This window comes from Acanthochromis polyacanthus, chromosome 19, assembly GCF_021347895.1.
Source record: "Acanthochromis polyacanthus isolate Apoly-LR-REF ecotype Palm Island chromosome 19, KAUST_Apoly_ChrSc, whole genome shotgun sequence".
NCBI classification, from domain to species: domain Eukaryota; kingdom Metazoa; phylum Chordata; class Actinopteri; family Pomacentridae; genus Acanthochromis; species Acanthochromis polyacanthus.
In genome coordinates, this window is record NC_067131.1 from 21,375,931 (window position 1) to 21,395,700 (window position 19,770).

The 19,770-nt window shown below is 44.8% G+C and overlaps 1 protein-coding gene across 1 annotated transcript in view; it reads right to left on the reverse strand.

The window, feature by feature from the left end:
- cacna1g (calcium channel, voltage-dependent, T type, alpha 1G subunit) overlaps nucleotides 1-19,770 on the reverse strand; it is a 695,215-nt gene that overhangs the window by 325,827 nt on the left and 349,618 nt on the right. Inside the window, 5 exon segments of the mRNA XM_051939241.1 lie at nucleotides 423-856; nucleotides 1,574-2,456; nucleotides 2,587-2,679; nucleotides 3,291-3,594; nucleotides 8,841-9,000. Of these exon segments, the coding sequence (XP_051795201.1) occupies nucleotides 423-856; nucleotides 1,574-2,456; nucleotides 2,587-2,679; nucleotides 3,291-3,594; nucleotides 8,841-9,000 (1,874 nt within the window).

Below are 19,770 nucleotides of genomic sequence, written 5' to 3' on the forward strand. Positions count from 1 at the left end.
CACAGTCGTTAAATCACCCCTGTTACTCTCTCTCTTCTTTCTGTCTTTTTCTCTGTCTCTCATAGTCTGTCTCTCTTTCTGCTTTCTCTCTCTCACACATGGCTGTAATTATGCTTGTGTAAACAAATGAGACCAAAGAAAGACATCAGGAATTCCAGTTGGGCCTGCGGGAGCAGTTTTGCTTTCACAATCACACACGATGACACACACATCCACAAAGGATCCATAAGTTAAACGAACACTCTCCTACTATCTTTCATTATGCCTCATCTGTCTGTCTATTACGGTTCAGTGTATAAGTCCCAGTGTGAACTCCATGCAATCACTTAGCTTCGCTACTCCATTGGCGCACCATCCAGTAGCAACTCACCAGACTCATACTTCTGTTAATAAAACATTCAGAAGCACACATAAACACTAACCTGCTCATGGTACTCGATCCCCATGCTCAGCGTATTGATCAGAATGGCGATCATAATCCCTCGACCAAAGTACTTGCTGTCCACAATCTTTCGGAATGTGTCGCACACCAGCCTCCAGAAGTGAACCACCTTGGCCACCGTTTTCCCCAGCCTTGGGTGCTTCTTCCTGGGCTGCCGACTGTCTCTCCTGTCCCTTTGGTGAAGGTCCTGGGTGAACTCGTAAACCCCATCACTATCTGAGTCACCAGGCGTCTCATTGCCGTCTGTGCCACCCTCCAATTCGTTGGCAAGGGCCTTTGCGCAGTAAGGGCAGCTCTCAGGGTCCAATGTCAGAGCGGCTGTGTCCATGGCGCTGCTTGTGATGCTGAGGTCACGAACCGACAGCTGGCAGGAGAGCTGAGCTGCAGTCGGGTAAGAAAGGTCAGATGGCGAGGCTGAGACAAAGAGAAGGGTATTGCAGTGAAATCAGTGTGATTGTGATAAATTACAAAAATGAAGATGTTTGGACAAATTGTCAAATCCAGTGACAGAAATCTATTGTGAATAACAACATTTTCGTACAGTTGCGTGTGTATCAGAGGGAGTGTGTTTGATGGTGATGGGCAGTGTGTGCTGTATGAGTAATGTCTTGTCTCTACAGGCTGTGCTGTGGCCTGTCTGGCTGAAAGTCAAATTTTCCACGATCTGTATAACCTTAACAGACCAGGCCTGATTTTTGCTGAGTCCAAAGCCTTTTAGAAACTTGGCCAAGAGAAAACGAAGCTGGCCGCAAAAATGGACATGAGGGATTAACATTTATTGACCGTAATTAGCACTCTTTCTGTCTGTCACAAAAAATAGCATTACAGCTTGAGGCTTAGTCACAACAAATTGATACCACACTGCATCAAATAGGTTGTTGCAGAAAAAGAACACTTCTTGTGCTGTGTCACTTAATAAGCTTGAACCCTGATGTAGAAATTAAACACTGATTGTGAGTAAATGAGATGTTCTTGTAATTTTCCATTTCCAGGTTTTTGCTAAGCCCAGCAATGCAAACCATAGACCACAGTTAACACAGAGGACATGTAAAGAATGAAGCTAATCAAACTATCCCTGGTTTTAATCAGTATATGTGTGACATTAGCTCTGTATGTTTGTTGTGTGTCTACCTGTTGGATTATGAGTGTCCACCAGAGTTGATGGCCGTCTCTCCAAGGGCATGGGTGGAATATTGAAGTTTAAGCTGATATTGGTCAGGGTGCTCCCTCGCCTAGACTCTGCAAGGGCTCGAGCCTGGAGGGTGGGGTAGTTCTTGGGCCCTGGAGCAGCAAAGGGGACAGAATTCCTCTTCATGGCCCTCAACATGGGAACTGGAGCCAGGGAAAGGGAGCCTGGAGTTGTTCTGGTATTGGTGGGTGAAGGAACACAGCGAAGCATTTCTGTGTTGCAAACTGAAGATGAATCTGCAGGATTGTACAAAGTGGCAAGGTTTGTATCGGAGGTTGCTGCTGTTACTGAGGAGGGCAGCGCCAAAGCAAGATGCCCACTGCCAGTGGTTGGTGTAACAGCACCTCTGTTGTTGCTTTGAGTCCCAGCCTCCACATCTCTACTCTCCAGACCCCTGAAGCTCCCACCCCTCACGCTACCATTCCCTAGATGGTAGTGTTGGTGGTGGTGGTGATGATGGTGCACCTGCACCATATGATGAACTGTCATGGATCCCTGCCTGGAGGGCTTTCTCCTCCTCCTCTGGCTTTGGCTGCGCTGGGGCTCTGTGGCTGGGGGCGAGGCAGCAATGTTGAGCCCAGCACGACGAGCCAAGAACCTGCAGATATGAGCCACTTGCTTGGCACCTTTACGGATGATGTGAACCAAGTATTTGAGTAGCTCGTCATAGCAGGAGCCCGGCTCGGACAGGGACGCTAGAGTGCTGGCATTGGACATGAAGCGCACTCGTTGTTCCTTCATCAGCTGGCTCACCTTCTGCTTGGTCTCTGAGAACTGGGTCGCGATGACCACCAGGCACAGGTTGATCATGAAGAATGAGCCGATCTAAGGACAGAGGAGGGGTAGATGGCATTGTTATTCACACATCCTCAGTGGATTCACCCATCCCCTAGTTGATCCGCTTGTTCAGTCATTGGCAGCCACACAGCTGGTGGCACCACGAAGTGTCACTTACAATGATGAGTAGGATGAAGTAGATGAAGCTGTAGAAGGAGTGAGCGTCCATCACAAAGTACATGATGTCCACCCAGCCCTCCAGGGTAATCACCTGAAAGGAATATGGACAGTAAAGGAGAGAGATAAACAGATCAAACAATAGAAACAGGAAAGAAGCCAGACAGAGTAGAATTAAAAATAGGAATTGAAAGAGACCGTATTTCACAGTCCAGAGTGTTCCAAATCGGAGACTCAGCAAAAGACTAATCCTCAACATTTCTCTTGTGTGCTTCACCTCACACAGGCAAACCATAGCAGAAGCCAGACTTATTGGGGAAACTCATCTCCAATCTGGCTTTCGTCCTCTAAAATAACCCCCCTCAGTTAGACAGCGATGAATGAACACTCCGACAAAAGATGTTTCAGAGGATGTAGAGATAGCAAACAAATTGCAAGGAAAAATGAGCCTGCAGTCTGGTGGTATGACTGTGGTGACCTGGTAATCCTGTAAGCCCTGTTTGTGTGATACACGAGCTACTGGGGCAATTAGGCTTCTTTTATCCTTCTTTGCCTCTTTTTGTATTACATGATTGCACATCAGCCAAACCATAGTGGATCCTCACCTCTACAACAAATGTTAATTTGATCTGGTCTTTTAAAATCTGTCTGCTTTTTCAGTCCAGCTTTTTATCCACAGCTTACAGCTGTTATCAGTCGACCTACCTGAAAGATGGCAATCCAGGCATAGCAGATGTTGTCAAAGTTGATGGCTCCCTTGAAGGGGTTGATGGGACCAGCAGAACAGTTGGTGTAGTACTGGTTCCAGTTGACACAGGTGGTGTTGTCTGTGCTGTTGTAATAGTACATGTCCATGTTACACTGCAACCTGGACATGCCCCTCTCCTCGTACAGTTTGGGAACTGAGCCACAGTCCCTCATGCCGTTCTCTCGGGGCTGAGAGCAGATGAAGGGACTCTCATCGTCATTTTCAGTGTGGTAGTATTTTCCCAGCTCTACAGAAAGAGGGCTTGTACGAGGTGAAAGAGACAATATTGTAGGAAATTGGTTAATATGGATTTTTACACCACACTAATTAAAACAGATGCTCTGAAAACTGACACAGTTAAAACAACTGAACTGGCAGTAGGATGCTCGTGGATTCTGGATTATTATTGGTCTCTCTAAGAGATGGACTCACTTTTTTTTCTTTTCTTTTTTTTACACAGTCTATCAAACACTTCCCTTAAAGTTAGATGTAACTCAGAGGTGGCTTCTGTGGTCACCACTGGCAAATACAGAATGACTTTGCTTCATTCCCCAAGATTGTCTTGAATTATTTAAATATCACCATTAGGCAGCTTAAGTTGTGAACTGGTTGCCTGTGATATACCGGTATTAACAATAACTGTGATACTTAAAAAACATGATACAATGATGTCATATTGATAATATGATCCTGTAAATTATCTAGTGACAGCAACCATCTGGTTTATATTCCAACACAAGAACAACATACAATACAGTTTTTGTTTCAGACACTCTACCTTTCCACATTTGAATTTTTATTGTAATTTCTTTGCTGAAAAAGGGATAAACCACACAATAAACAAAGACATATAATGATATATGAGATATACAGTACCATTCAACAGTTTGGGGTCACCCAGACAATTTTATGTTATCCATGAAAACTCACACTTTTATTTATACGGTAACATAATTGCATACATGCATGGAAAACATGCAAACTCCATTCAGAAAGATCCCAGGAAGGCGGGGATGTGAACCGTGGATCTTCTAGCTGCAAGTGAAAGTGCTAACCACCAAGCCACTGTGCAGCCCCAGAATTAAATTAAGCAAAACCACACACGATTTTGGCACAAGGATATTTGAGTTTAAAATACGACCATCATCTTGGTTCCGCCAAGAAAAAAAAAAAAGAAAGGGATAAGTCTGTCTTTGGGGATTCATCTTTTTCCAATATTATTTAACTGCGGCCTGTTTTCATTGGCAACTCAACGCCAGTTAATGGCTGACCATTTTTTATGATCTAACGATTCTGCCTTTGGATTCTGGCATAGACTGGGCAGAATTTTTAAGTAGATTCAAAAGATCTTCAGAAGCCCAAAATCTGCAGGCTTCAAGTTCATTTAAATACAGCCGCAGCTGATTTCACTGATTAGCACTCCTTCAAACAGATAAGAGGAACTAATCAGTGAAGCCAGCTGTAATTGTGTTGAAAAACCTTGGGCCAAAAACCTGAGAAGACCCCTGTGTCACGTATTTGTTATAACACCTCTTGGCATATTTCTTCCTGAGCACTCTGCTGTCTGGAATAATTGGTGTCTGGTGATTGTCTAATATCTGGCTTGTCAGTCAACACACATTCAGCACATTCAGGGGTTTTATTGTTTGCACAGTAGCGCCATGTATTTCGTGAAACCAGGCCATTGCCACTTCAAGACCACTTCACACTCTCTTATTTATGCATGATAAAAGCTGTTTCACACTTTGGGATGATCTACAAGAGCACTTATTGGACTGATGAACTCAGTATATTACACGTTTCATTCATCACACCAGAATGTGGCATGTGGTTCCTGCTGGGTGCTCTCCAATATTCTCAATCAGTCTAATAAAGGGTTACTGTCAGCCCTGCTGCCAGCTGTTGCTAGGTTCCTAAAATATGTATCAGCAACATGAGTTGAAGAAAAATGGCAGCAGACATTAAAAGAGATATGTTTGTGACTTTGAACACGGATAGGGACAGGCTTATATGCCATTCATCCAATACAAAGATACAGGCTTTCCAGATATAAGAAGAATATCTAAAAAAAATGACCATGATGAAAAAAAAAATCTGTCTGCTCACCAAAGCCATTATGTATGAACTTAAATTACAGCTATGAGGTGTCATAAAACCTATAGTGAGTAATGAAGCCAGGATGACGCAGGGAACATGAAAAAGTCATGGGTGCCCATGTTCCACATACCATGGACAACATGGTATGTGAGCTTCGACAAAAAGCCATTTTAGAAATACTAAGAATGAACTAAGGATGCATTTTTACGTTTTAAAGTCGGACCTATTTCCTGTCCCACCTGACCACACCTCCCCACCCCTCACCTCCCAGAAAAAAAGGCACTTTCCCATCAATGACTCACGACGACAACGCGGATATTGGCTAGCGAGACAATCTTGGTGTGGCTGTGTAAGAACTGCATATGATCGATGGAGGAAAGAAAAAAATGAAAATTTGAGATGCTATTTGCTCCTAGCCTAGCCATGCTACATCCATGTTTCTGACGGCACAAGGGTCTAGGGAAGGTCGACAGGGAGGGAGGCGGGCTAAAAGGTTGTCTATCAAATCCCTCTGCAGCAATTGGGTAGATATACAACAAATCAACGCAACGAATAGGCTGACGTAGTTCCGAGAGCACCGGCGGATTGTTGCTAAGTCCCATTAGCTTCCCAACCAGTGGAGCCGCGGAGCCAACTGGTATATTAAGGATTTGCCATATCCCGTCGGCATAAGTCCAAATACGTCTTTCTTCTCAATGAAACACTTAAGTGCCGTCCTTTGTTTATCTTTCAAGTTGAATTTTAGCTTCAAATCTTTAAGGGCTGTGGCCAAAGCCGAGTCAAAAGATAACTGTTTATTGTGCGCCGGTTGTTTCTGTCAGAATCGTCACGCCTCTGTCGTCACTTCGTTACGCCCGCCTTCTGACTCTAAACTTCATGGTGATTCGTCCGGCCAGTTTTAGGAGAATCCAGCCTCGAGCCTTATGGAGGGTAACTAGACCCACCCTGGCAGAGAATTAAATTCGTTGCCGTGGGTTGTCTAGCGCGGCTAGGCTAATTTGCTCCAGCAGCACCAGATGTTCTTACCGTCTGGAGCTCCAAGGTGGGTTAGTCGGACCCAGTCTACCTCACTGATTTAGCGGGAAGTGACTGCTTTGTATCAAAAAACTGTTAACTGCTACTGTGGAATTACTCTTCTTTCTTTCTCATTACTCCAGAGCCTGTCTCTCTCCCATTATCACTATGATGAGACTCCATCATCACTGACCTCACTGACTTTATACATGACTTAGTTCAGTGTGTGAGGTCAAGGTTCGTGTTGTAGATTAACCTTGACCTTTGTAGACCTGTTTGCAATCTTATCTGTGTTTATCACAGCCATATTCAGACAAAGATATATAAATGAGTCCTTGTTGGTTAGGACTTTTGCCTTGCTGCTAGAAGATCCTTGGTTGACGTCCCGGCCTTCCTGGGATCTTTCAGCATGGAGTTTGCATGTTCTTCCTGTGTATGCGTAGGTTTTCTGCAGGTACTCCGGCTTCCTCCCACAGTCCAGAAACATGCTGAGATTAACTGGTGATTCTAAATTGTCCATGAATATGAGTGTGCTTGTTTGTCTATGTGTAGCACACACACACACACACACACACACACACACACACACACACACACACACACACACACACACTAACCTAATGAGGATTACGCAGTGTATAGACAATTGATGGATGGATTCATGAGGTCATGTAGTAGCATCAGTATTTTCTCTTGAGGATTGTTTTTGTCCATAGCCATCGTTGTGATCACCTGTTTCACAACTTTTGGGGTCACCCAGACAATTTCATGTTTTCCATGAAAACTCACACATTTATTCATCTGCAAACATAATTGCACAAGGGTTTTCTAATTATCAATTAGCCTTTCAGCATGATTAGCTAACATAATGTAGCATTAGAACACAGGAATGATGGTTGCTGGAAATGGGCCTTTGTACCCCTGTGTAGATATTTCATTAAACATCAGTTGTTTCCTGCTAGGATAGTCATTTATCACATTTACAATGTTCAGACTGTATTTCTGATTCATTTAATGTTATCCTCATTGGAAAAAAAAAAAAAGCTTTTCTTTCCAAAATAAGATCAAGTGACCACAAACTTTTGAATGGTACCTGTCTGTCTGTGAACAGACTTTGTCAACAGACTAGGTACACAAATGTGCAAGATGTAGTCACAAAACTTTGCAGACGTGTGGCGGAGATTTTTAAAAATAAAAGAAAAAGAAAAGAACAAGGTGGGTGTGATCAGAGTCCTGTCTCAGTACTCGGAGGTTGGAACTAGTGGTGCAGTCAATCACAAAATAGACAAATACTGCAAGACTGTCACTGTGCAACACTTTGAACACACCATCTTCGTGTGAACACAAAACTGCTTTGTGTCTTGCTGCTACCACTCTGTATTGAGATTTAGGGCATTATTACTTGCCAAGGCAGGGGTATGTTTCCAGTGGCATTTGCTTGTCTACCTGTGTGTTTCTCTGCAAGCACGATTACATAGGAGGAAGTTCAGGAAATTTTGGCCTTGACTGTGCCCCCCAAGTAACCTTCTACTGAATTTAGGTAGGAATTTCAGTTGACGGTTAAAGTTTGCAATTAACCTGTGGTTCACAAGTATGTCGAGTCATTGATAAGGATCCATACAGATCCCAGGTTTAATACCACAAATTTACTAAAATAACATACACTACGGTTCAAACATTTGGGGTCATTTAGCAATGTCCTTATTTTTGAAAGAAAAGCATTTTTTTTCAATGAAGACAACAGTCAAGGCATTTTTAATGTGATAAATGGCTGTTCTATCTGCAAAAGACTGATTTTAATGGAATATCTACATAGGGGTACAGAGGCCCATTTCCAGCAACCATCACTCCCATGTTCTAATGGTACATCCTGATAGCTAATCATGTTGAAAGGCTAATTGATGATTTGAAAACCCTTGTGCAGTTATGTTAACATATGAATAAAAGTGTGGGTTTTCATGGAAAACATGAAGTTGCCTTGATGACCCTAAACTTTTGAATGGTTGTGTAAGTGCAAATAAACAGTGAACTTAATGCACAAAAAGTATAGAAAATGCTGAATGGGACTTCATAAAAATATTATTATTATTGGAGCTCTGTGTATTGCCTCATATGCTGTACTGTTTTGATATGGAGTAGAAGTATAATACCTTATAAAAGCAGAAACGCATGTAATCTACAAGTACGCCTTAACTGCAATAGACCACTGTACTTAAATTTATGTGCTTGGCTACTTTTCACTACTGCATGCATTCTGGAAATACACTAATGATAGAGTGGGCAACACTTATACTTACATATAATGCTCAGTTAGCATTAAAATGAATGCAATAAATGCACTGAAGACTGAACAGTCAAAACAATATATTGTAGCATACACACAGTGTGAAACTCACAAGGAAAAGTTGTCTTCGACGAAGCAGCGGTTTCTGAGCAGACCGGACCACAACTGGACACCCACGATGCCGAATATGAAGAAGACAAAGAAGCAGAGCAGCAGCACGTTACCCAGCATGGGCAGGGTGTCCAGCAGCAGGTTCACAAGGATACGCATACCTGAGGGAAGACACAAGGACAAGGTCAAACAGCCGGGTAGCACACACTGCATCAATATAGTATGGATTAGGTGCATATCACTGTTTGTACAAGTGGCCCTGCAGAACATTTTTCATAGCTGATAGAAGTATTTCATTTTCATACAAGTACTGATCCAAGCACCTCTCAATTTACAACCATTCACACTGCCTAGCACTGGTCTATCATAACACACTTAGAGTGCACAATTTAGTGTTTTGCCTGTGTGATTGAATTAGACTGTTGCCTGAAGATGCTGTAGCACTTTTTACAGTTCAATGAAAATGAAATAGTGATGATAAATGCTACAAATAATAGCTTACTACACATCACAGTCTGGTAAATACAGCCGCTCTGTGTTTTGTGTTTCATTTTACTTAAACACGGCCTAATGAATGACCATCAAAACACAATCGTTCATTGGAACAGATGAAGAGCAGTGCCGTGGGTTACTTGAAAACAATATGGGGCCTGGCTCTTGACAAACAGAAGTCACTCAGTACATCAATTTGTCAGTGAGAAGGTTTTCAGGAAATTCATTTTAACAACTTGCTACTAATGTGGTAGTTGTTGGAAGTATGGTACTTATTTCACATTTGTCACTCTTAATATTTGCATGTTTTGCAACTTATTGAAGGCATTGTTGCTGATAGATACCAGTATCTGTTGTTTTAGTGTCTGTTGTTGGTTCTACTTGGATGACATTGCTGTTTAACCAGTATATAGCACATGATAATGATTTTGCTGACTTTTGTTTGCATGCCACATAAAACAGCATAGAACTGTTATTTCACTATCAGCATGGCCGTAGCCAGGTATGAGGTCAGCGAGGTCCGGACCTCACCTCTTTTTTCCGAGTTTTTTTTTTTTTTTTCGCCAAATATGCCCAACTGAATAAAACATAAACTCATAAAAACTTGAAACCTCTCTGTGAAACGTGCTTGTAAATTTTAAATTGTGGTAAACATCCATGGGCTTTGTGTTCTGTTTGTGCCTGTGTGCGTGTTGCGGTGAAAAGCTGTTTGATCAGCTGATGCACGTACCCGCAAATGCGCCCTGTGACGCGCTTGGCAGCGGGCCAAACCCCGTTCAAAAACTAGTGTTTTTATTATTAGCACTTTGTAGACCACATCCCCGCCCATCTACACTAAGGTGACCACAATATATATATTTTTTTAGATAATTCGGCACTAGTTCGGCCTGTCAGATCATCTGATCAAAGAGTTTAATTACTTTTATCCACAGCGGAGAGCGCGTCCGGCGCTTTTTTTTTTTTTTTTTTTTTTGATGAGCGCCTGGCTCATCAGACAACATACAATGTATGTTGAAGATATTTCTAACCTTTCCAGTGACGACTTGTGCCTGTGAGAGGTCATTCTCAGCCATGCGAAGACTTAAGACATGGCTTAGATCTACCATGTCCAACGACAGACTGACAGGCCTGGCGATGATGCATGTGCAAGTTGATTTGTTTTTTTTTAAAAATATACATTTTTGTTTGGAAAATGCTGATTTCACATCATTAAAAGATATTTAAACAACAAACATCTTGTGTGACTTGTAGCCTAAAAAATATATATAAAAATAAATATTTTAAAAAAAACATTGAAAAATTTCGCCGCGCTTGCCCGCATCATGGACCTCACCTATTCCAAAATCCTGGCTACGGCCCTGACTATCAGGTGACACTTTCTTCCTTGCTGCTATTCAGTTGACAAGCATTGCTTCTTACATTTAATTCATATTTATGCGAGCAAGAAACTGTAAAAACAGAGACAATCATCAAACTGGAAACAACTAAATCTAAGCTTAAACAACTAAATCTTAGCTTAAAATCATGATCTTTCAACAAAAACCATTTGCTCTAACCAACAAAAAACGAACAAACAAAAAAAAACACGCTGTGCTCCTTGGTACAAATGTGTACAGTGCCTTGTGAAAGTATTCGGCCCCCTTGAACTTTTCAACCTTTCGCCACATTTCAGGCTTCAAACATAAAGATATAAAATTGTAATTTTTTGTCAAGAATCTACGGAGCCCCTAAGGTGCCACGGACGAAAAAAAAAAAAAACTCGTGCTCACGAGATACTATTCGTGCGCACGAGATAGGAAAGCGTGCTCACGAGATACGTATTCGTGGGCACGCAATACGAAAGCGTGCGCTCGAGATACTTATTCGTGGGCACGCTTTGCTTAAACGTGGTCACGTTTAAGTTAAAACGTGAGCACGATATGTTAAAGCGTGTGCATGCTTTAAGATAAAACGTCAGCCGGCGGGAGGAGGACTCAGATTTGGTAAATATCCCTGTGCGCACTGACCGTGTGGAGCCGTCTCTGCGGCTGAGGCTGTGCGGAGCTGTTCGTGGTCCTGAATGCTATACTGACCTTTTGACCAGAGCTGTCCATACTCTCCTTAGTTATTCAGACAAGCAAATCAAAGTAAGAATAACTTTCCACAACAGAAAACAGAGCACAGAGCTTAAAATAATGTTTTAAAACAAAATAGGTATACTTCATGTTGCGGGTTAACTTAAAACAGCATGTCTGGAAATAACGTGATGCCTAACTAGTGTGGGCACTTTTGTACTGAAAATGGCAGTACAAAAAATCGCTAATATTCTATTTGTAAATAAAAAAAATATGACGAGAAATACAGGGAATATTGGACGCGCATCGCGAGGTGTATTTCCTTGAAAACGACCGATTCCTGGATTATATACCGACTTCAAGACATGTTTTGGACAAAATAGTTTACTGGCTTGTGTCATCTGGATGTCCAAGGTTGGATTATGGCCGTTTTTTGTGGAATCTTTTTTTGTGTGTGTAATAATGAACCCGGAAATGTGAGTCGTGCTGTGTATGTTGAAGCCGTGTACAGAGAAAGGATGGATGGATATTCATTGTTTGTCGGACAAATGTGTTTATATTATCCGCTGTGGTAATCACATCTGAAAGTGATTTATACCGGCGGATTCATGAGAATCTAAGCTTTCCATCGGCGTATAATGTTTATATAATCACGTTTGCAGTCTTCGGACATTCTTTAAATTCCTATGCAAATTAGTAAGTGTACCGCCGGCGGTACACTGAAGTTTAACGGGTTAAAAATGCTCGAGTTTGCAGCGCAAACTCCCAGCGCAAACTATATACTCCCAGTCCCGCTTGACTTCTCGCTCAGCTTTTGCCTCCAGCATAAGCCCCGGCCACAAAAAACGTCACAATGTTTGTAAACAAATAAAGGGTCTATTGTCCCCATCAGACGCCATGGTCTCTCCGACGGGCAACTTCACTCTTCAGCCCAATGACACGGTCAAGTATAACGCTGTGCAGACGCGTTCATATGATTGGCTGAACAGTACACCCACCCCCACGTGGGGTGAGTTTTTGTGATTGGCTGAAAGGAGGGAGACATCTGATTGGCTACAGAAACTTCCGTGTTGAAAAAAATGCATTTGTGGATCGAGCTGACGGCAGAGCAGTCTCAAAAAAGATTCACACACAAAAGCAGTTTGTGAATGCAGAAATACATTTGTGAACTTTCTTAATTTATTTGTGGATTGCAGTTTACATTTGTGAACCCCAGTTCACATGTGTGAATTCTTCTGTGTGCATTTGTGGATTGCAGTTTACATTTGTGAATTCTTCTGTGTGCATTTGTGAATTATGAGACTGTTCTAACTCCATAAACTAGTTACTGGGAAAAATCCTAAATAATATGCTCCTGACATGAGAGCCGTTATATAGTCTATTCTCCACAGTTATCACAAACTGAGTGAAATTTGCAATAATTTTAAGCGCGCAAGAGAGACAGAGAGCGAGGGAGGGAGAAAGCAGGGGTCTGTGTGATACGCAGGTATACGCCATATACCCACGAGAAAATTGTCCAAATTTCCCTATACCCACTTAAAAATGCGCAAAGATACGCATACCCAGGGGTGTAAACACGCAGGTATACACCTTATACCCACTAGAAAAGGTCCCGAATTTCCATATAACCACTTAAAAATGTGCAAACATATGTATATGTTTTGTTGACATAACATTCACTTTCCCGTTCATAAATTTGTCTTCTCTGTGTTAGGAAGCGGTGAAGCTGTATGACTGAGAACAGGGCTCACTAAAAGGCGGACCGCGGTCCGAATCCGGACCCAGATGCCGTCTCTACCAGTGTAAATTTGACAGGTCGCTTCTATTTTACTGGTGCAGCTTTCACAGACTCCTCCTGCCATCAGGTAGAGCTGATGTTTCCTTTTCATCAGGCTCCCTTTCCTAAACGTTAACCTTAGCTCCAGCTGTAGTGTTTCCTAAAGCAGCAGTATTCACAGGACAAGCAACAGACTTATTAAAACACTGAAACTGTCACAAGGCTGGACCCGTGCAGAGGAACACACCACCGAGGCAGGTATGGAAGCAATAAAGGGAATTTATTGTAGACAACGTAATATGGAGGCAGGTGGGTCTGAGGTGAGAGGGGAGTGAACCTGGAGATGAGTTCGGTTCCGAGGATGGTGAGCCGGGGATCGGCGGCTGTCTTCGGTCCGGTGGAGGGGGACGAGTGTGGCGGCTGATGGTATTTGGATCCCTGGCGGCAACGGAGTTGGACTGGGGCGGAGATCCAGGAGGATTGGTGCCGGCAGGACGGAGCGGGCAGACGTAGATGAGCAGCGGAGAGTTTCCTTCAATCAATGATGCAGCGTTGAAGTGGTGGAGAGCGCCAGGCTTTATGGGAGCGCTGATTGTTAATTTTACCTGGCTGCGCTTCTAATGAGCCGGCTCGCTGCAGCCAGAGGGGCGTGACAGTTTCTGTCAGAACCCTCTCTTCTCCCCGTTTCCTATCTGGCATCCAAATACATTTTCCCTGTAGTGGGTTTACATAATTCACCCACGGAACGTTGGGAGTGATGGTTGTGTGTGAACACGGACTGTTTAGGTTGTTACTCTTCATGTTGTTAAGTTACGTTCCACATGTACTGAGTGGCATTATTCTGTCAACTGATGTCAGTAAAGAGGTTAGCACCTGCTTTTGACACTCCGCCTCAGACTCCTGTTCTTCGGCACTACATTGGTGACCCCGACGTCAGTCCCGCTGAAGTTTCAGAGACTATACTGACTTTCGAACATATCGGCATGGCTAACCCCGCCATCCTGAGACTGCCGGAGTTTTGGGAGACGTCTGCAGCCACATGGTTCGCGCAGGCGGAGGCTCAGTTTGCCCTCCGGGGGATTACTGACGACGACTCACGCTACTACCACGTCGTGTCAGCGCTCGGGAGCTCCACTGCGGCCAGAGCGGTGAGTTTCATTACGGCTCCCCCCGCCCAAGAGAAATATGCTGGGCTGAAAGCTTACCTCCTGCGGCTTTTTGAACTGTCACGCTCGGAACGAGCACGACGTCTCCTGGCTATCCAGGGCTTGGGGGACCGAAAGCCTTCTGAGCACATGGAGATGATGCTGAACCTACTGGGCGCGGAGGAGCCGAATTTCCTTTTTATCGAACTGTTTTTGAGACACTTGCCGCCGCACGTCCAGACGGCGCTTGCTAACACGACTATCACGGAGCCTCGCGCGCTGGCCGAAGAGGCGGACCGATTCTTCTTGGCGACCCAGCGCTTCGCCCCGGAGGTTCTGGCCCCGACGCGCAGCCACGCGCCGCCGGTAGGAGCCGCGCCACCACTGACAGCCGTGCAGGCACAGGCCTGTGCTACTTCCACGCACGTTTCGGCGCAAAGGCTAAGAGATGCCGTTCCCCTTGCAACTACGGCACGGGGGGAAACGACAAGACCTGCACTCAGTAGTGGCCGTGAGTGCAGGTCCAACGAACCGGCTGCTTTTCATCAGAGACACTCTCTCCGGGCGCAAATTCCTCTGTGACACGGGCGCCCAGAGGAGCGTGATTCCGGCTTCGGCGGACGACGCGGCTGGCGGAACACACAGCCCGCCGTTAACATCTGCCAACGACGCCCCCATACGGACGTATGGCTTAAGGACTGTGGACTTGTGCTTCAACAGTCAACGTTTCACATGGGACTTCGTTGCAGCGGACGTTTCTTTTCCCCTACTCGGTGCTGATTTTTTGTGTGCCCACGGGTTGCTCGTGGACGTCAAGAACGAGCGCCTGGTGGACGCACTGACTTTCTCCTCCCTGGAGTGCGTCCAAGATGTGGGGACGTACAACGGCCTTTCCGGCGCGCTCTCTGTGGGGGACAGTTACCAACAGCTGCTGAGTGAGTTCCCCGGCCTTACTCGGCCCACCTTTTCTGCCGCAGCGACGGGACACGGAGTGGAACACCACATCGTCACCGAGGGACCTCCTATCTACGCCAGACCCAGGCGGCTCGACCCGATGAGGTTGGCAGCGGCTAAGTCAGAGTTCGCCAACATGGAGCGCCTCGGGATCATCCGCCGTTCGGACAGCCCGTGGGCTTCGCCGCTTCACATGGTCCCGAAGTCGGAGGGCGGTTGGCGCCCATGCGGTGATTACCGCCGTCTCAACGACGCCACCACGCCCGACCGCTACCCCGTCCCCCACATTCAAGACTTCTCTGGACACCTGGCGGGGAAACAGGTGTTTTCCAAGGTGGACCTGGTACGGGGATACCACCAGGTTCCCGTTCGCCCTGAGGATGTTCCGAAGACGGCGGTTGTGACGCCTTTCGGTTTGTTTGAGTTCCTGAGAATGCCTTTTGGACTTAAGAACGCGGCCCAGTCATTCCAGCGGCTGATGGACTCAGTGTTGAGAGACATGCCTTTTGTTTTCGTTTACTTAGATGATATCCTCATCGCCAGCTCTTCCGAGGAGGAGCACTTGGCTCATCTACGGACCCTGTTTACGAGGTTGGACCAGCACGGCCTCATTATTAACTCGGCGAAGTGTGTTTTTGGGGTGCCGGTTATCCAGTTCCTCGGTCACCTCATCAATAGAGATGGGGCCGCCCCCCTTCCGTCGAAGGTGGAGGCCGTGTCGGGATTTCCCCGCCCACGTTTGGCCCGGGGACTTCGAGAGTTCCTCGGGATGGTCACATTCTATCATCGGTTCATCCGACGGGCTGCGCATATCTTACGCCCACTGTACGAAGCCCTTAGGCACAAGAGTCCGAACCAGGACATTGACTGGACGTCCGAGAGGTCGAGGGCGTTCGAGGACATTAAGACTGCGCTGTGTCAGGCCGCTTTGCTTGCCCACCCAGCTCCCGGCGCCCCGATCGCCCTCACCACCGACGCATCTGACTTTGCTGTTGGCGCTGTGCTGGAGCAGCGGGTCAGGGGTGCCTGGCAACCACTCGCCTTTTTCAGCCGGCAGTTGGTCCCGAGGGAGCGCAAATACAGCACGTTCGACAGGGAGCTGCTCGGCGTCTGGCTGGCAGTCCGCCACTTCCGGTTCCTTCTGGAGGGCCGTGAGTTTACGGTCTTTGTTGACCACAAGCCCCTCACGTTCTCTATGTCCAAGTCTGCCGAACCTTGGTCTGCCCGCCAGCAGCGGCAGCTGTCTTTCATTTCCGAATATACCACGGACATCCGCCACATCTCTGGCAAGTCCAATGTGGTCGCGGACTGCCTCTCGAGAGCGTTCATCAGCACAGTCCATTTAGGGCTGGACTACGCCCGCATGGGGGCGGAGCAGGCTTCCGACCATGAGATTCGGAGCCTGAAAGCCTCGGACACGGGGCTGCGCTTAAAGGAGGTCGCGGTCGGCGACTCAGTCTCAGGTCTTTTGCAGACTCCAACAGGTTTTCTTCCAGAATGCTCCTGTATTTGGCTCCATTCATCTTCCCATCAATTTTAACCATCTTTCCTGTCCCTGCTGAAGAAAAGCAGGCCCAAACCATGAGGCTGCCACTACCATGTTTGACAGTGGGGATGGTGTGTTCAGGGTGATGAGCTGTGTTGCTTTTACGCCAAACACATCGTTTTGCATTGTGGCCAAAAAGTTCAATTTTGGTTTCATCTTACCAGAGCACCTTCTTCCACAGGTTTGGTGTGTCTCCCAGGTGGCTTGTGGCAAACTTCAAATGAGACTTTTTATGGATATCTTTGAGAAATGGCTTTCTTCTTGCCACTCTTCCATAAAGGCCAGATTTGTGCAGTGTACGACTGATTGTTGTCCTATGGACAGACTCTCCCACCTCAGCTGTAGATCTCTGCAGTTCATCCAGAGTGATCATGGGCCTCTTGGCTGCATCTCTGATCAGTCTTCTCCTTGTTCCAGGTGAAAGTTTAGAGGGACGGCCGGGTCTTGGTAGATTTGCAGTGGTCTGATACTCCTTCCATTTCAATATGATTGCTTGCACAGTGCTCCTTGAGATGTTTAAAGCTTGGGAAATCTTTTTGTATCCAAATCCGGCTTTAAACTTCTCCACAACAGTATCTCGGAACTGCCTGGTGTGTTCCTTGGTCTTCATGATGCTCTCTGCACTTTAAACAGAACCCTGAGACTATCACAGAGCAGGTGCATTTATATGGAGACTTGATTACACACAGGTGGATTCTATTTATCATCATCAGTCATTTAGGACAACATTGGATCATTCAGAGATCCTCACTGAACTTCTGGAGTGAGTTTGCTGCACTGAAAGTAAAGGGGCCGAATAATATTGCACACCCCACTTTTCAGTTTTTTATTTGTTGAAAAAGTATAAAATATCCAATAAATTTCATTCCACTTCACGATTGTGTCCCAATTGTTGATTCTTGACAAAAAAATAAAATTTTATATCTTTATGTTTGAAGCCTGAAATGTGGCGAAAGGTTGAAAAGTTCAAGGGGGCCGAATACTTTCACAAGGCACTGTATATTTCAAGGTGTCCTTATTCTATACTATACTATATCAGTGTTACCTTCTGTTTATCAGTGATCAGAATGGACGATGGTGTCCCTAGTGAACCTATTAGAAGGTGCAGTTGGTCCCTACTGACAAATATGAATGGCAATCACATGGAAGGTTGATGCCCTTTAATGAGTATTTAAAGTCCAAAGTGTGTAAGAAAATACACGCTGAAATCAGACTGGTGCACCACCAGTGTGCAAGTGGTATGCACCATTGGGAAAACAGTGGCAGTCATTGACAACTGGAACACAACAGTCCCATTTTATGATAGTCAGTGGAGTATGTCGATAACAAATTTCATGCTTGTGCTGCCTCCATCAACATGACACCCCAGTTACAATTGGCAAACACCACTAGAACAAGACTGAAGCACTTTTACCCTTTTTTTTTTAATTCTGGTGATATCGTATAGAGTGCTTCTGAGGCAGTGAAAGGCAAACACGTTCTAATTGCAGCTCCAGGCTTGTAATTTTACCACGGCTGTGTGCTTAGCAACATCCTCCCTTGCATGAATAGAGGTTAAAAATATATTTGGAGAAAACACAAAAGTCCTGAGTCAAACAGAAGTCCAGAGATTTGTTACCAGGCTGTGCGTGTCAGCAGGACTCCTACTGTTTGCTCAAAATTAAAGACACTGTAAAAGAACTGATTTCTGTTGGGTTTTTTTTGTTTGTTTTTTTGCAGTTTATGCAGTGCATCGCTGATTCTGCTGCTCTGGATAGTGTTCCCTCAAGTTTCTGACAACAGACACATGCACTTCCTACTGCCTACACACTCCCTCTGCTAAGTCTGGATGTGTGTCCCATTGCTGCTGTAACTCAGTAAAGTCAGATTTTACAATAATATCTATCTATCTATCAATCAAAGTTCACCCTGTTGCTACAGCGTAATCTCTCTGTCGCGTTTCTGTTTGTTCTTTCCCTCCCTCGGTGTGTTGGCTCGGTGAGCTACAACATCAATAATGACGATCATTTTTCTGATCAGGGGTTTTCTGGGTAATTAGAGAGGCTGGGTCATTCCTTCGTCTGTAGGGCTGACAGTCTCCAAGGAACAGAGGAGATGGAGAAAGTTTCTATTGATGGTGGTCCATCAATAGAACGAGAAGTTCTATTAATGGGCCACCATATAATTTTGTGTTACATGCTGTTGTCTCAAGGGTTTCGATATGAATCTGCTCTGGAACAAATCTTTGAAGATGACTTAGATCGGAAGAACAACTACAGTTGTGGATTCAATCTATTGATGACCACGTTAGTCTTCCTCTTTGGTGTAGACTGAAATAAAGATTGCCCTTCCAGAAATGTGCTGTCACCTACTGATTTGAAGATTACTTCTTTGGGTAATTGCCTTCATGGGTGAGGAGATAAAGGGAAAGACAAACAGCAAACATGCCATGGCCACTGTGGTGGGGACTTCTAGCCCAGCTTCATGGGTCGCCTGCTCCACCAGATGAGCTATCTGAATGTCCTTAATTTGTTGGTATTCAGCCAACACAGCCAACATGTTGGAATTTATGGTCAGTTATCAGAAAGAGATCTAATAAACACACTTACAATATCATCAGCTGCTGTGCTTTGCATTTCATACTAAGATGCACAGAATGGTAACAGTCTAAACAAAGATCGTCGAACTAACTCCACACCAGAACATCTTTTTGATATCCAGACAGCAACCACAGTCACACCAAGCAGTTACATAACAGTAAATATCAACATGTTAGATCGACAGAGGATTCTGGACCCCAAAATTACTGAGAGGAAGGAACAAACTATAACCCTAAACCTATATGTACAGGTTATAAATATATATGCAGGATAAAAACAATGCAGCTACTGCAGTAAAAGCAGAAAGAAAAGCCACCAAAAAATCCCAATTACACAAATGTGTAAATTAACAGGAGTATCAATATAAGTCCCATAATGAAAGTA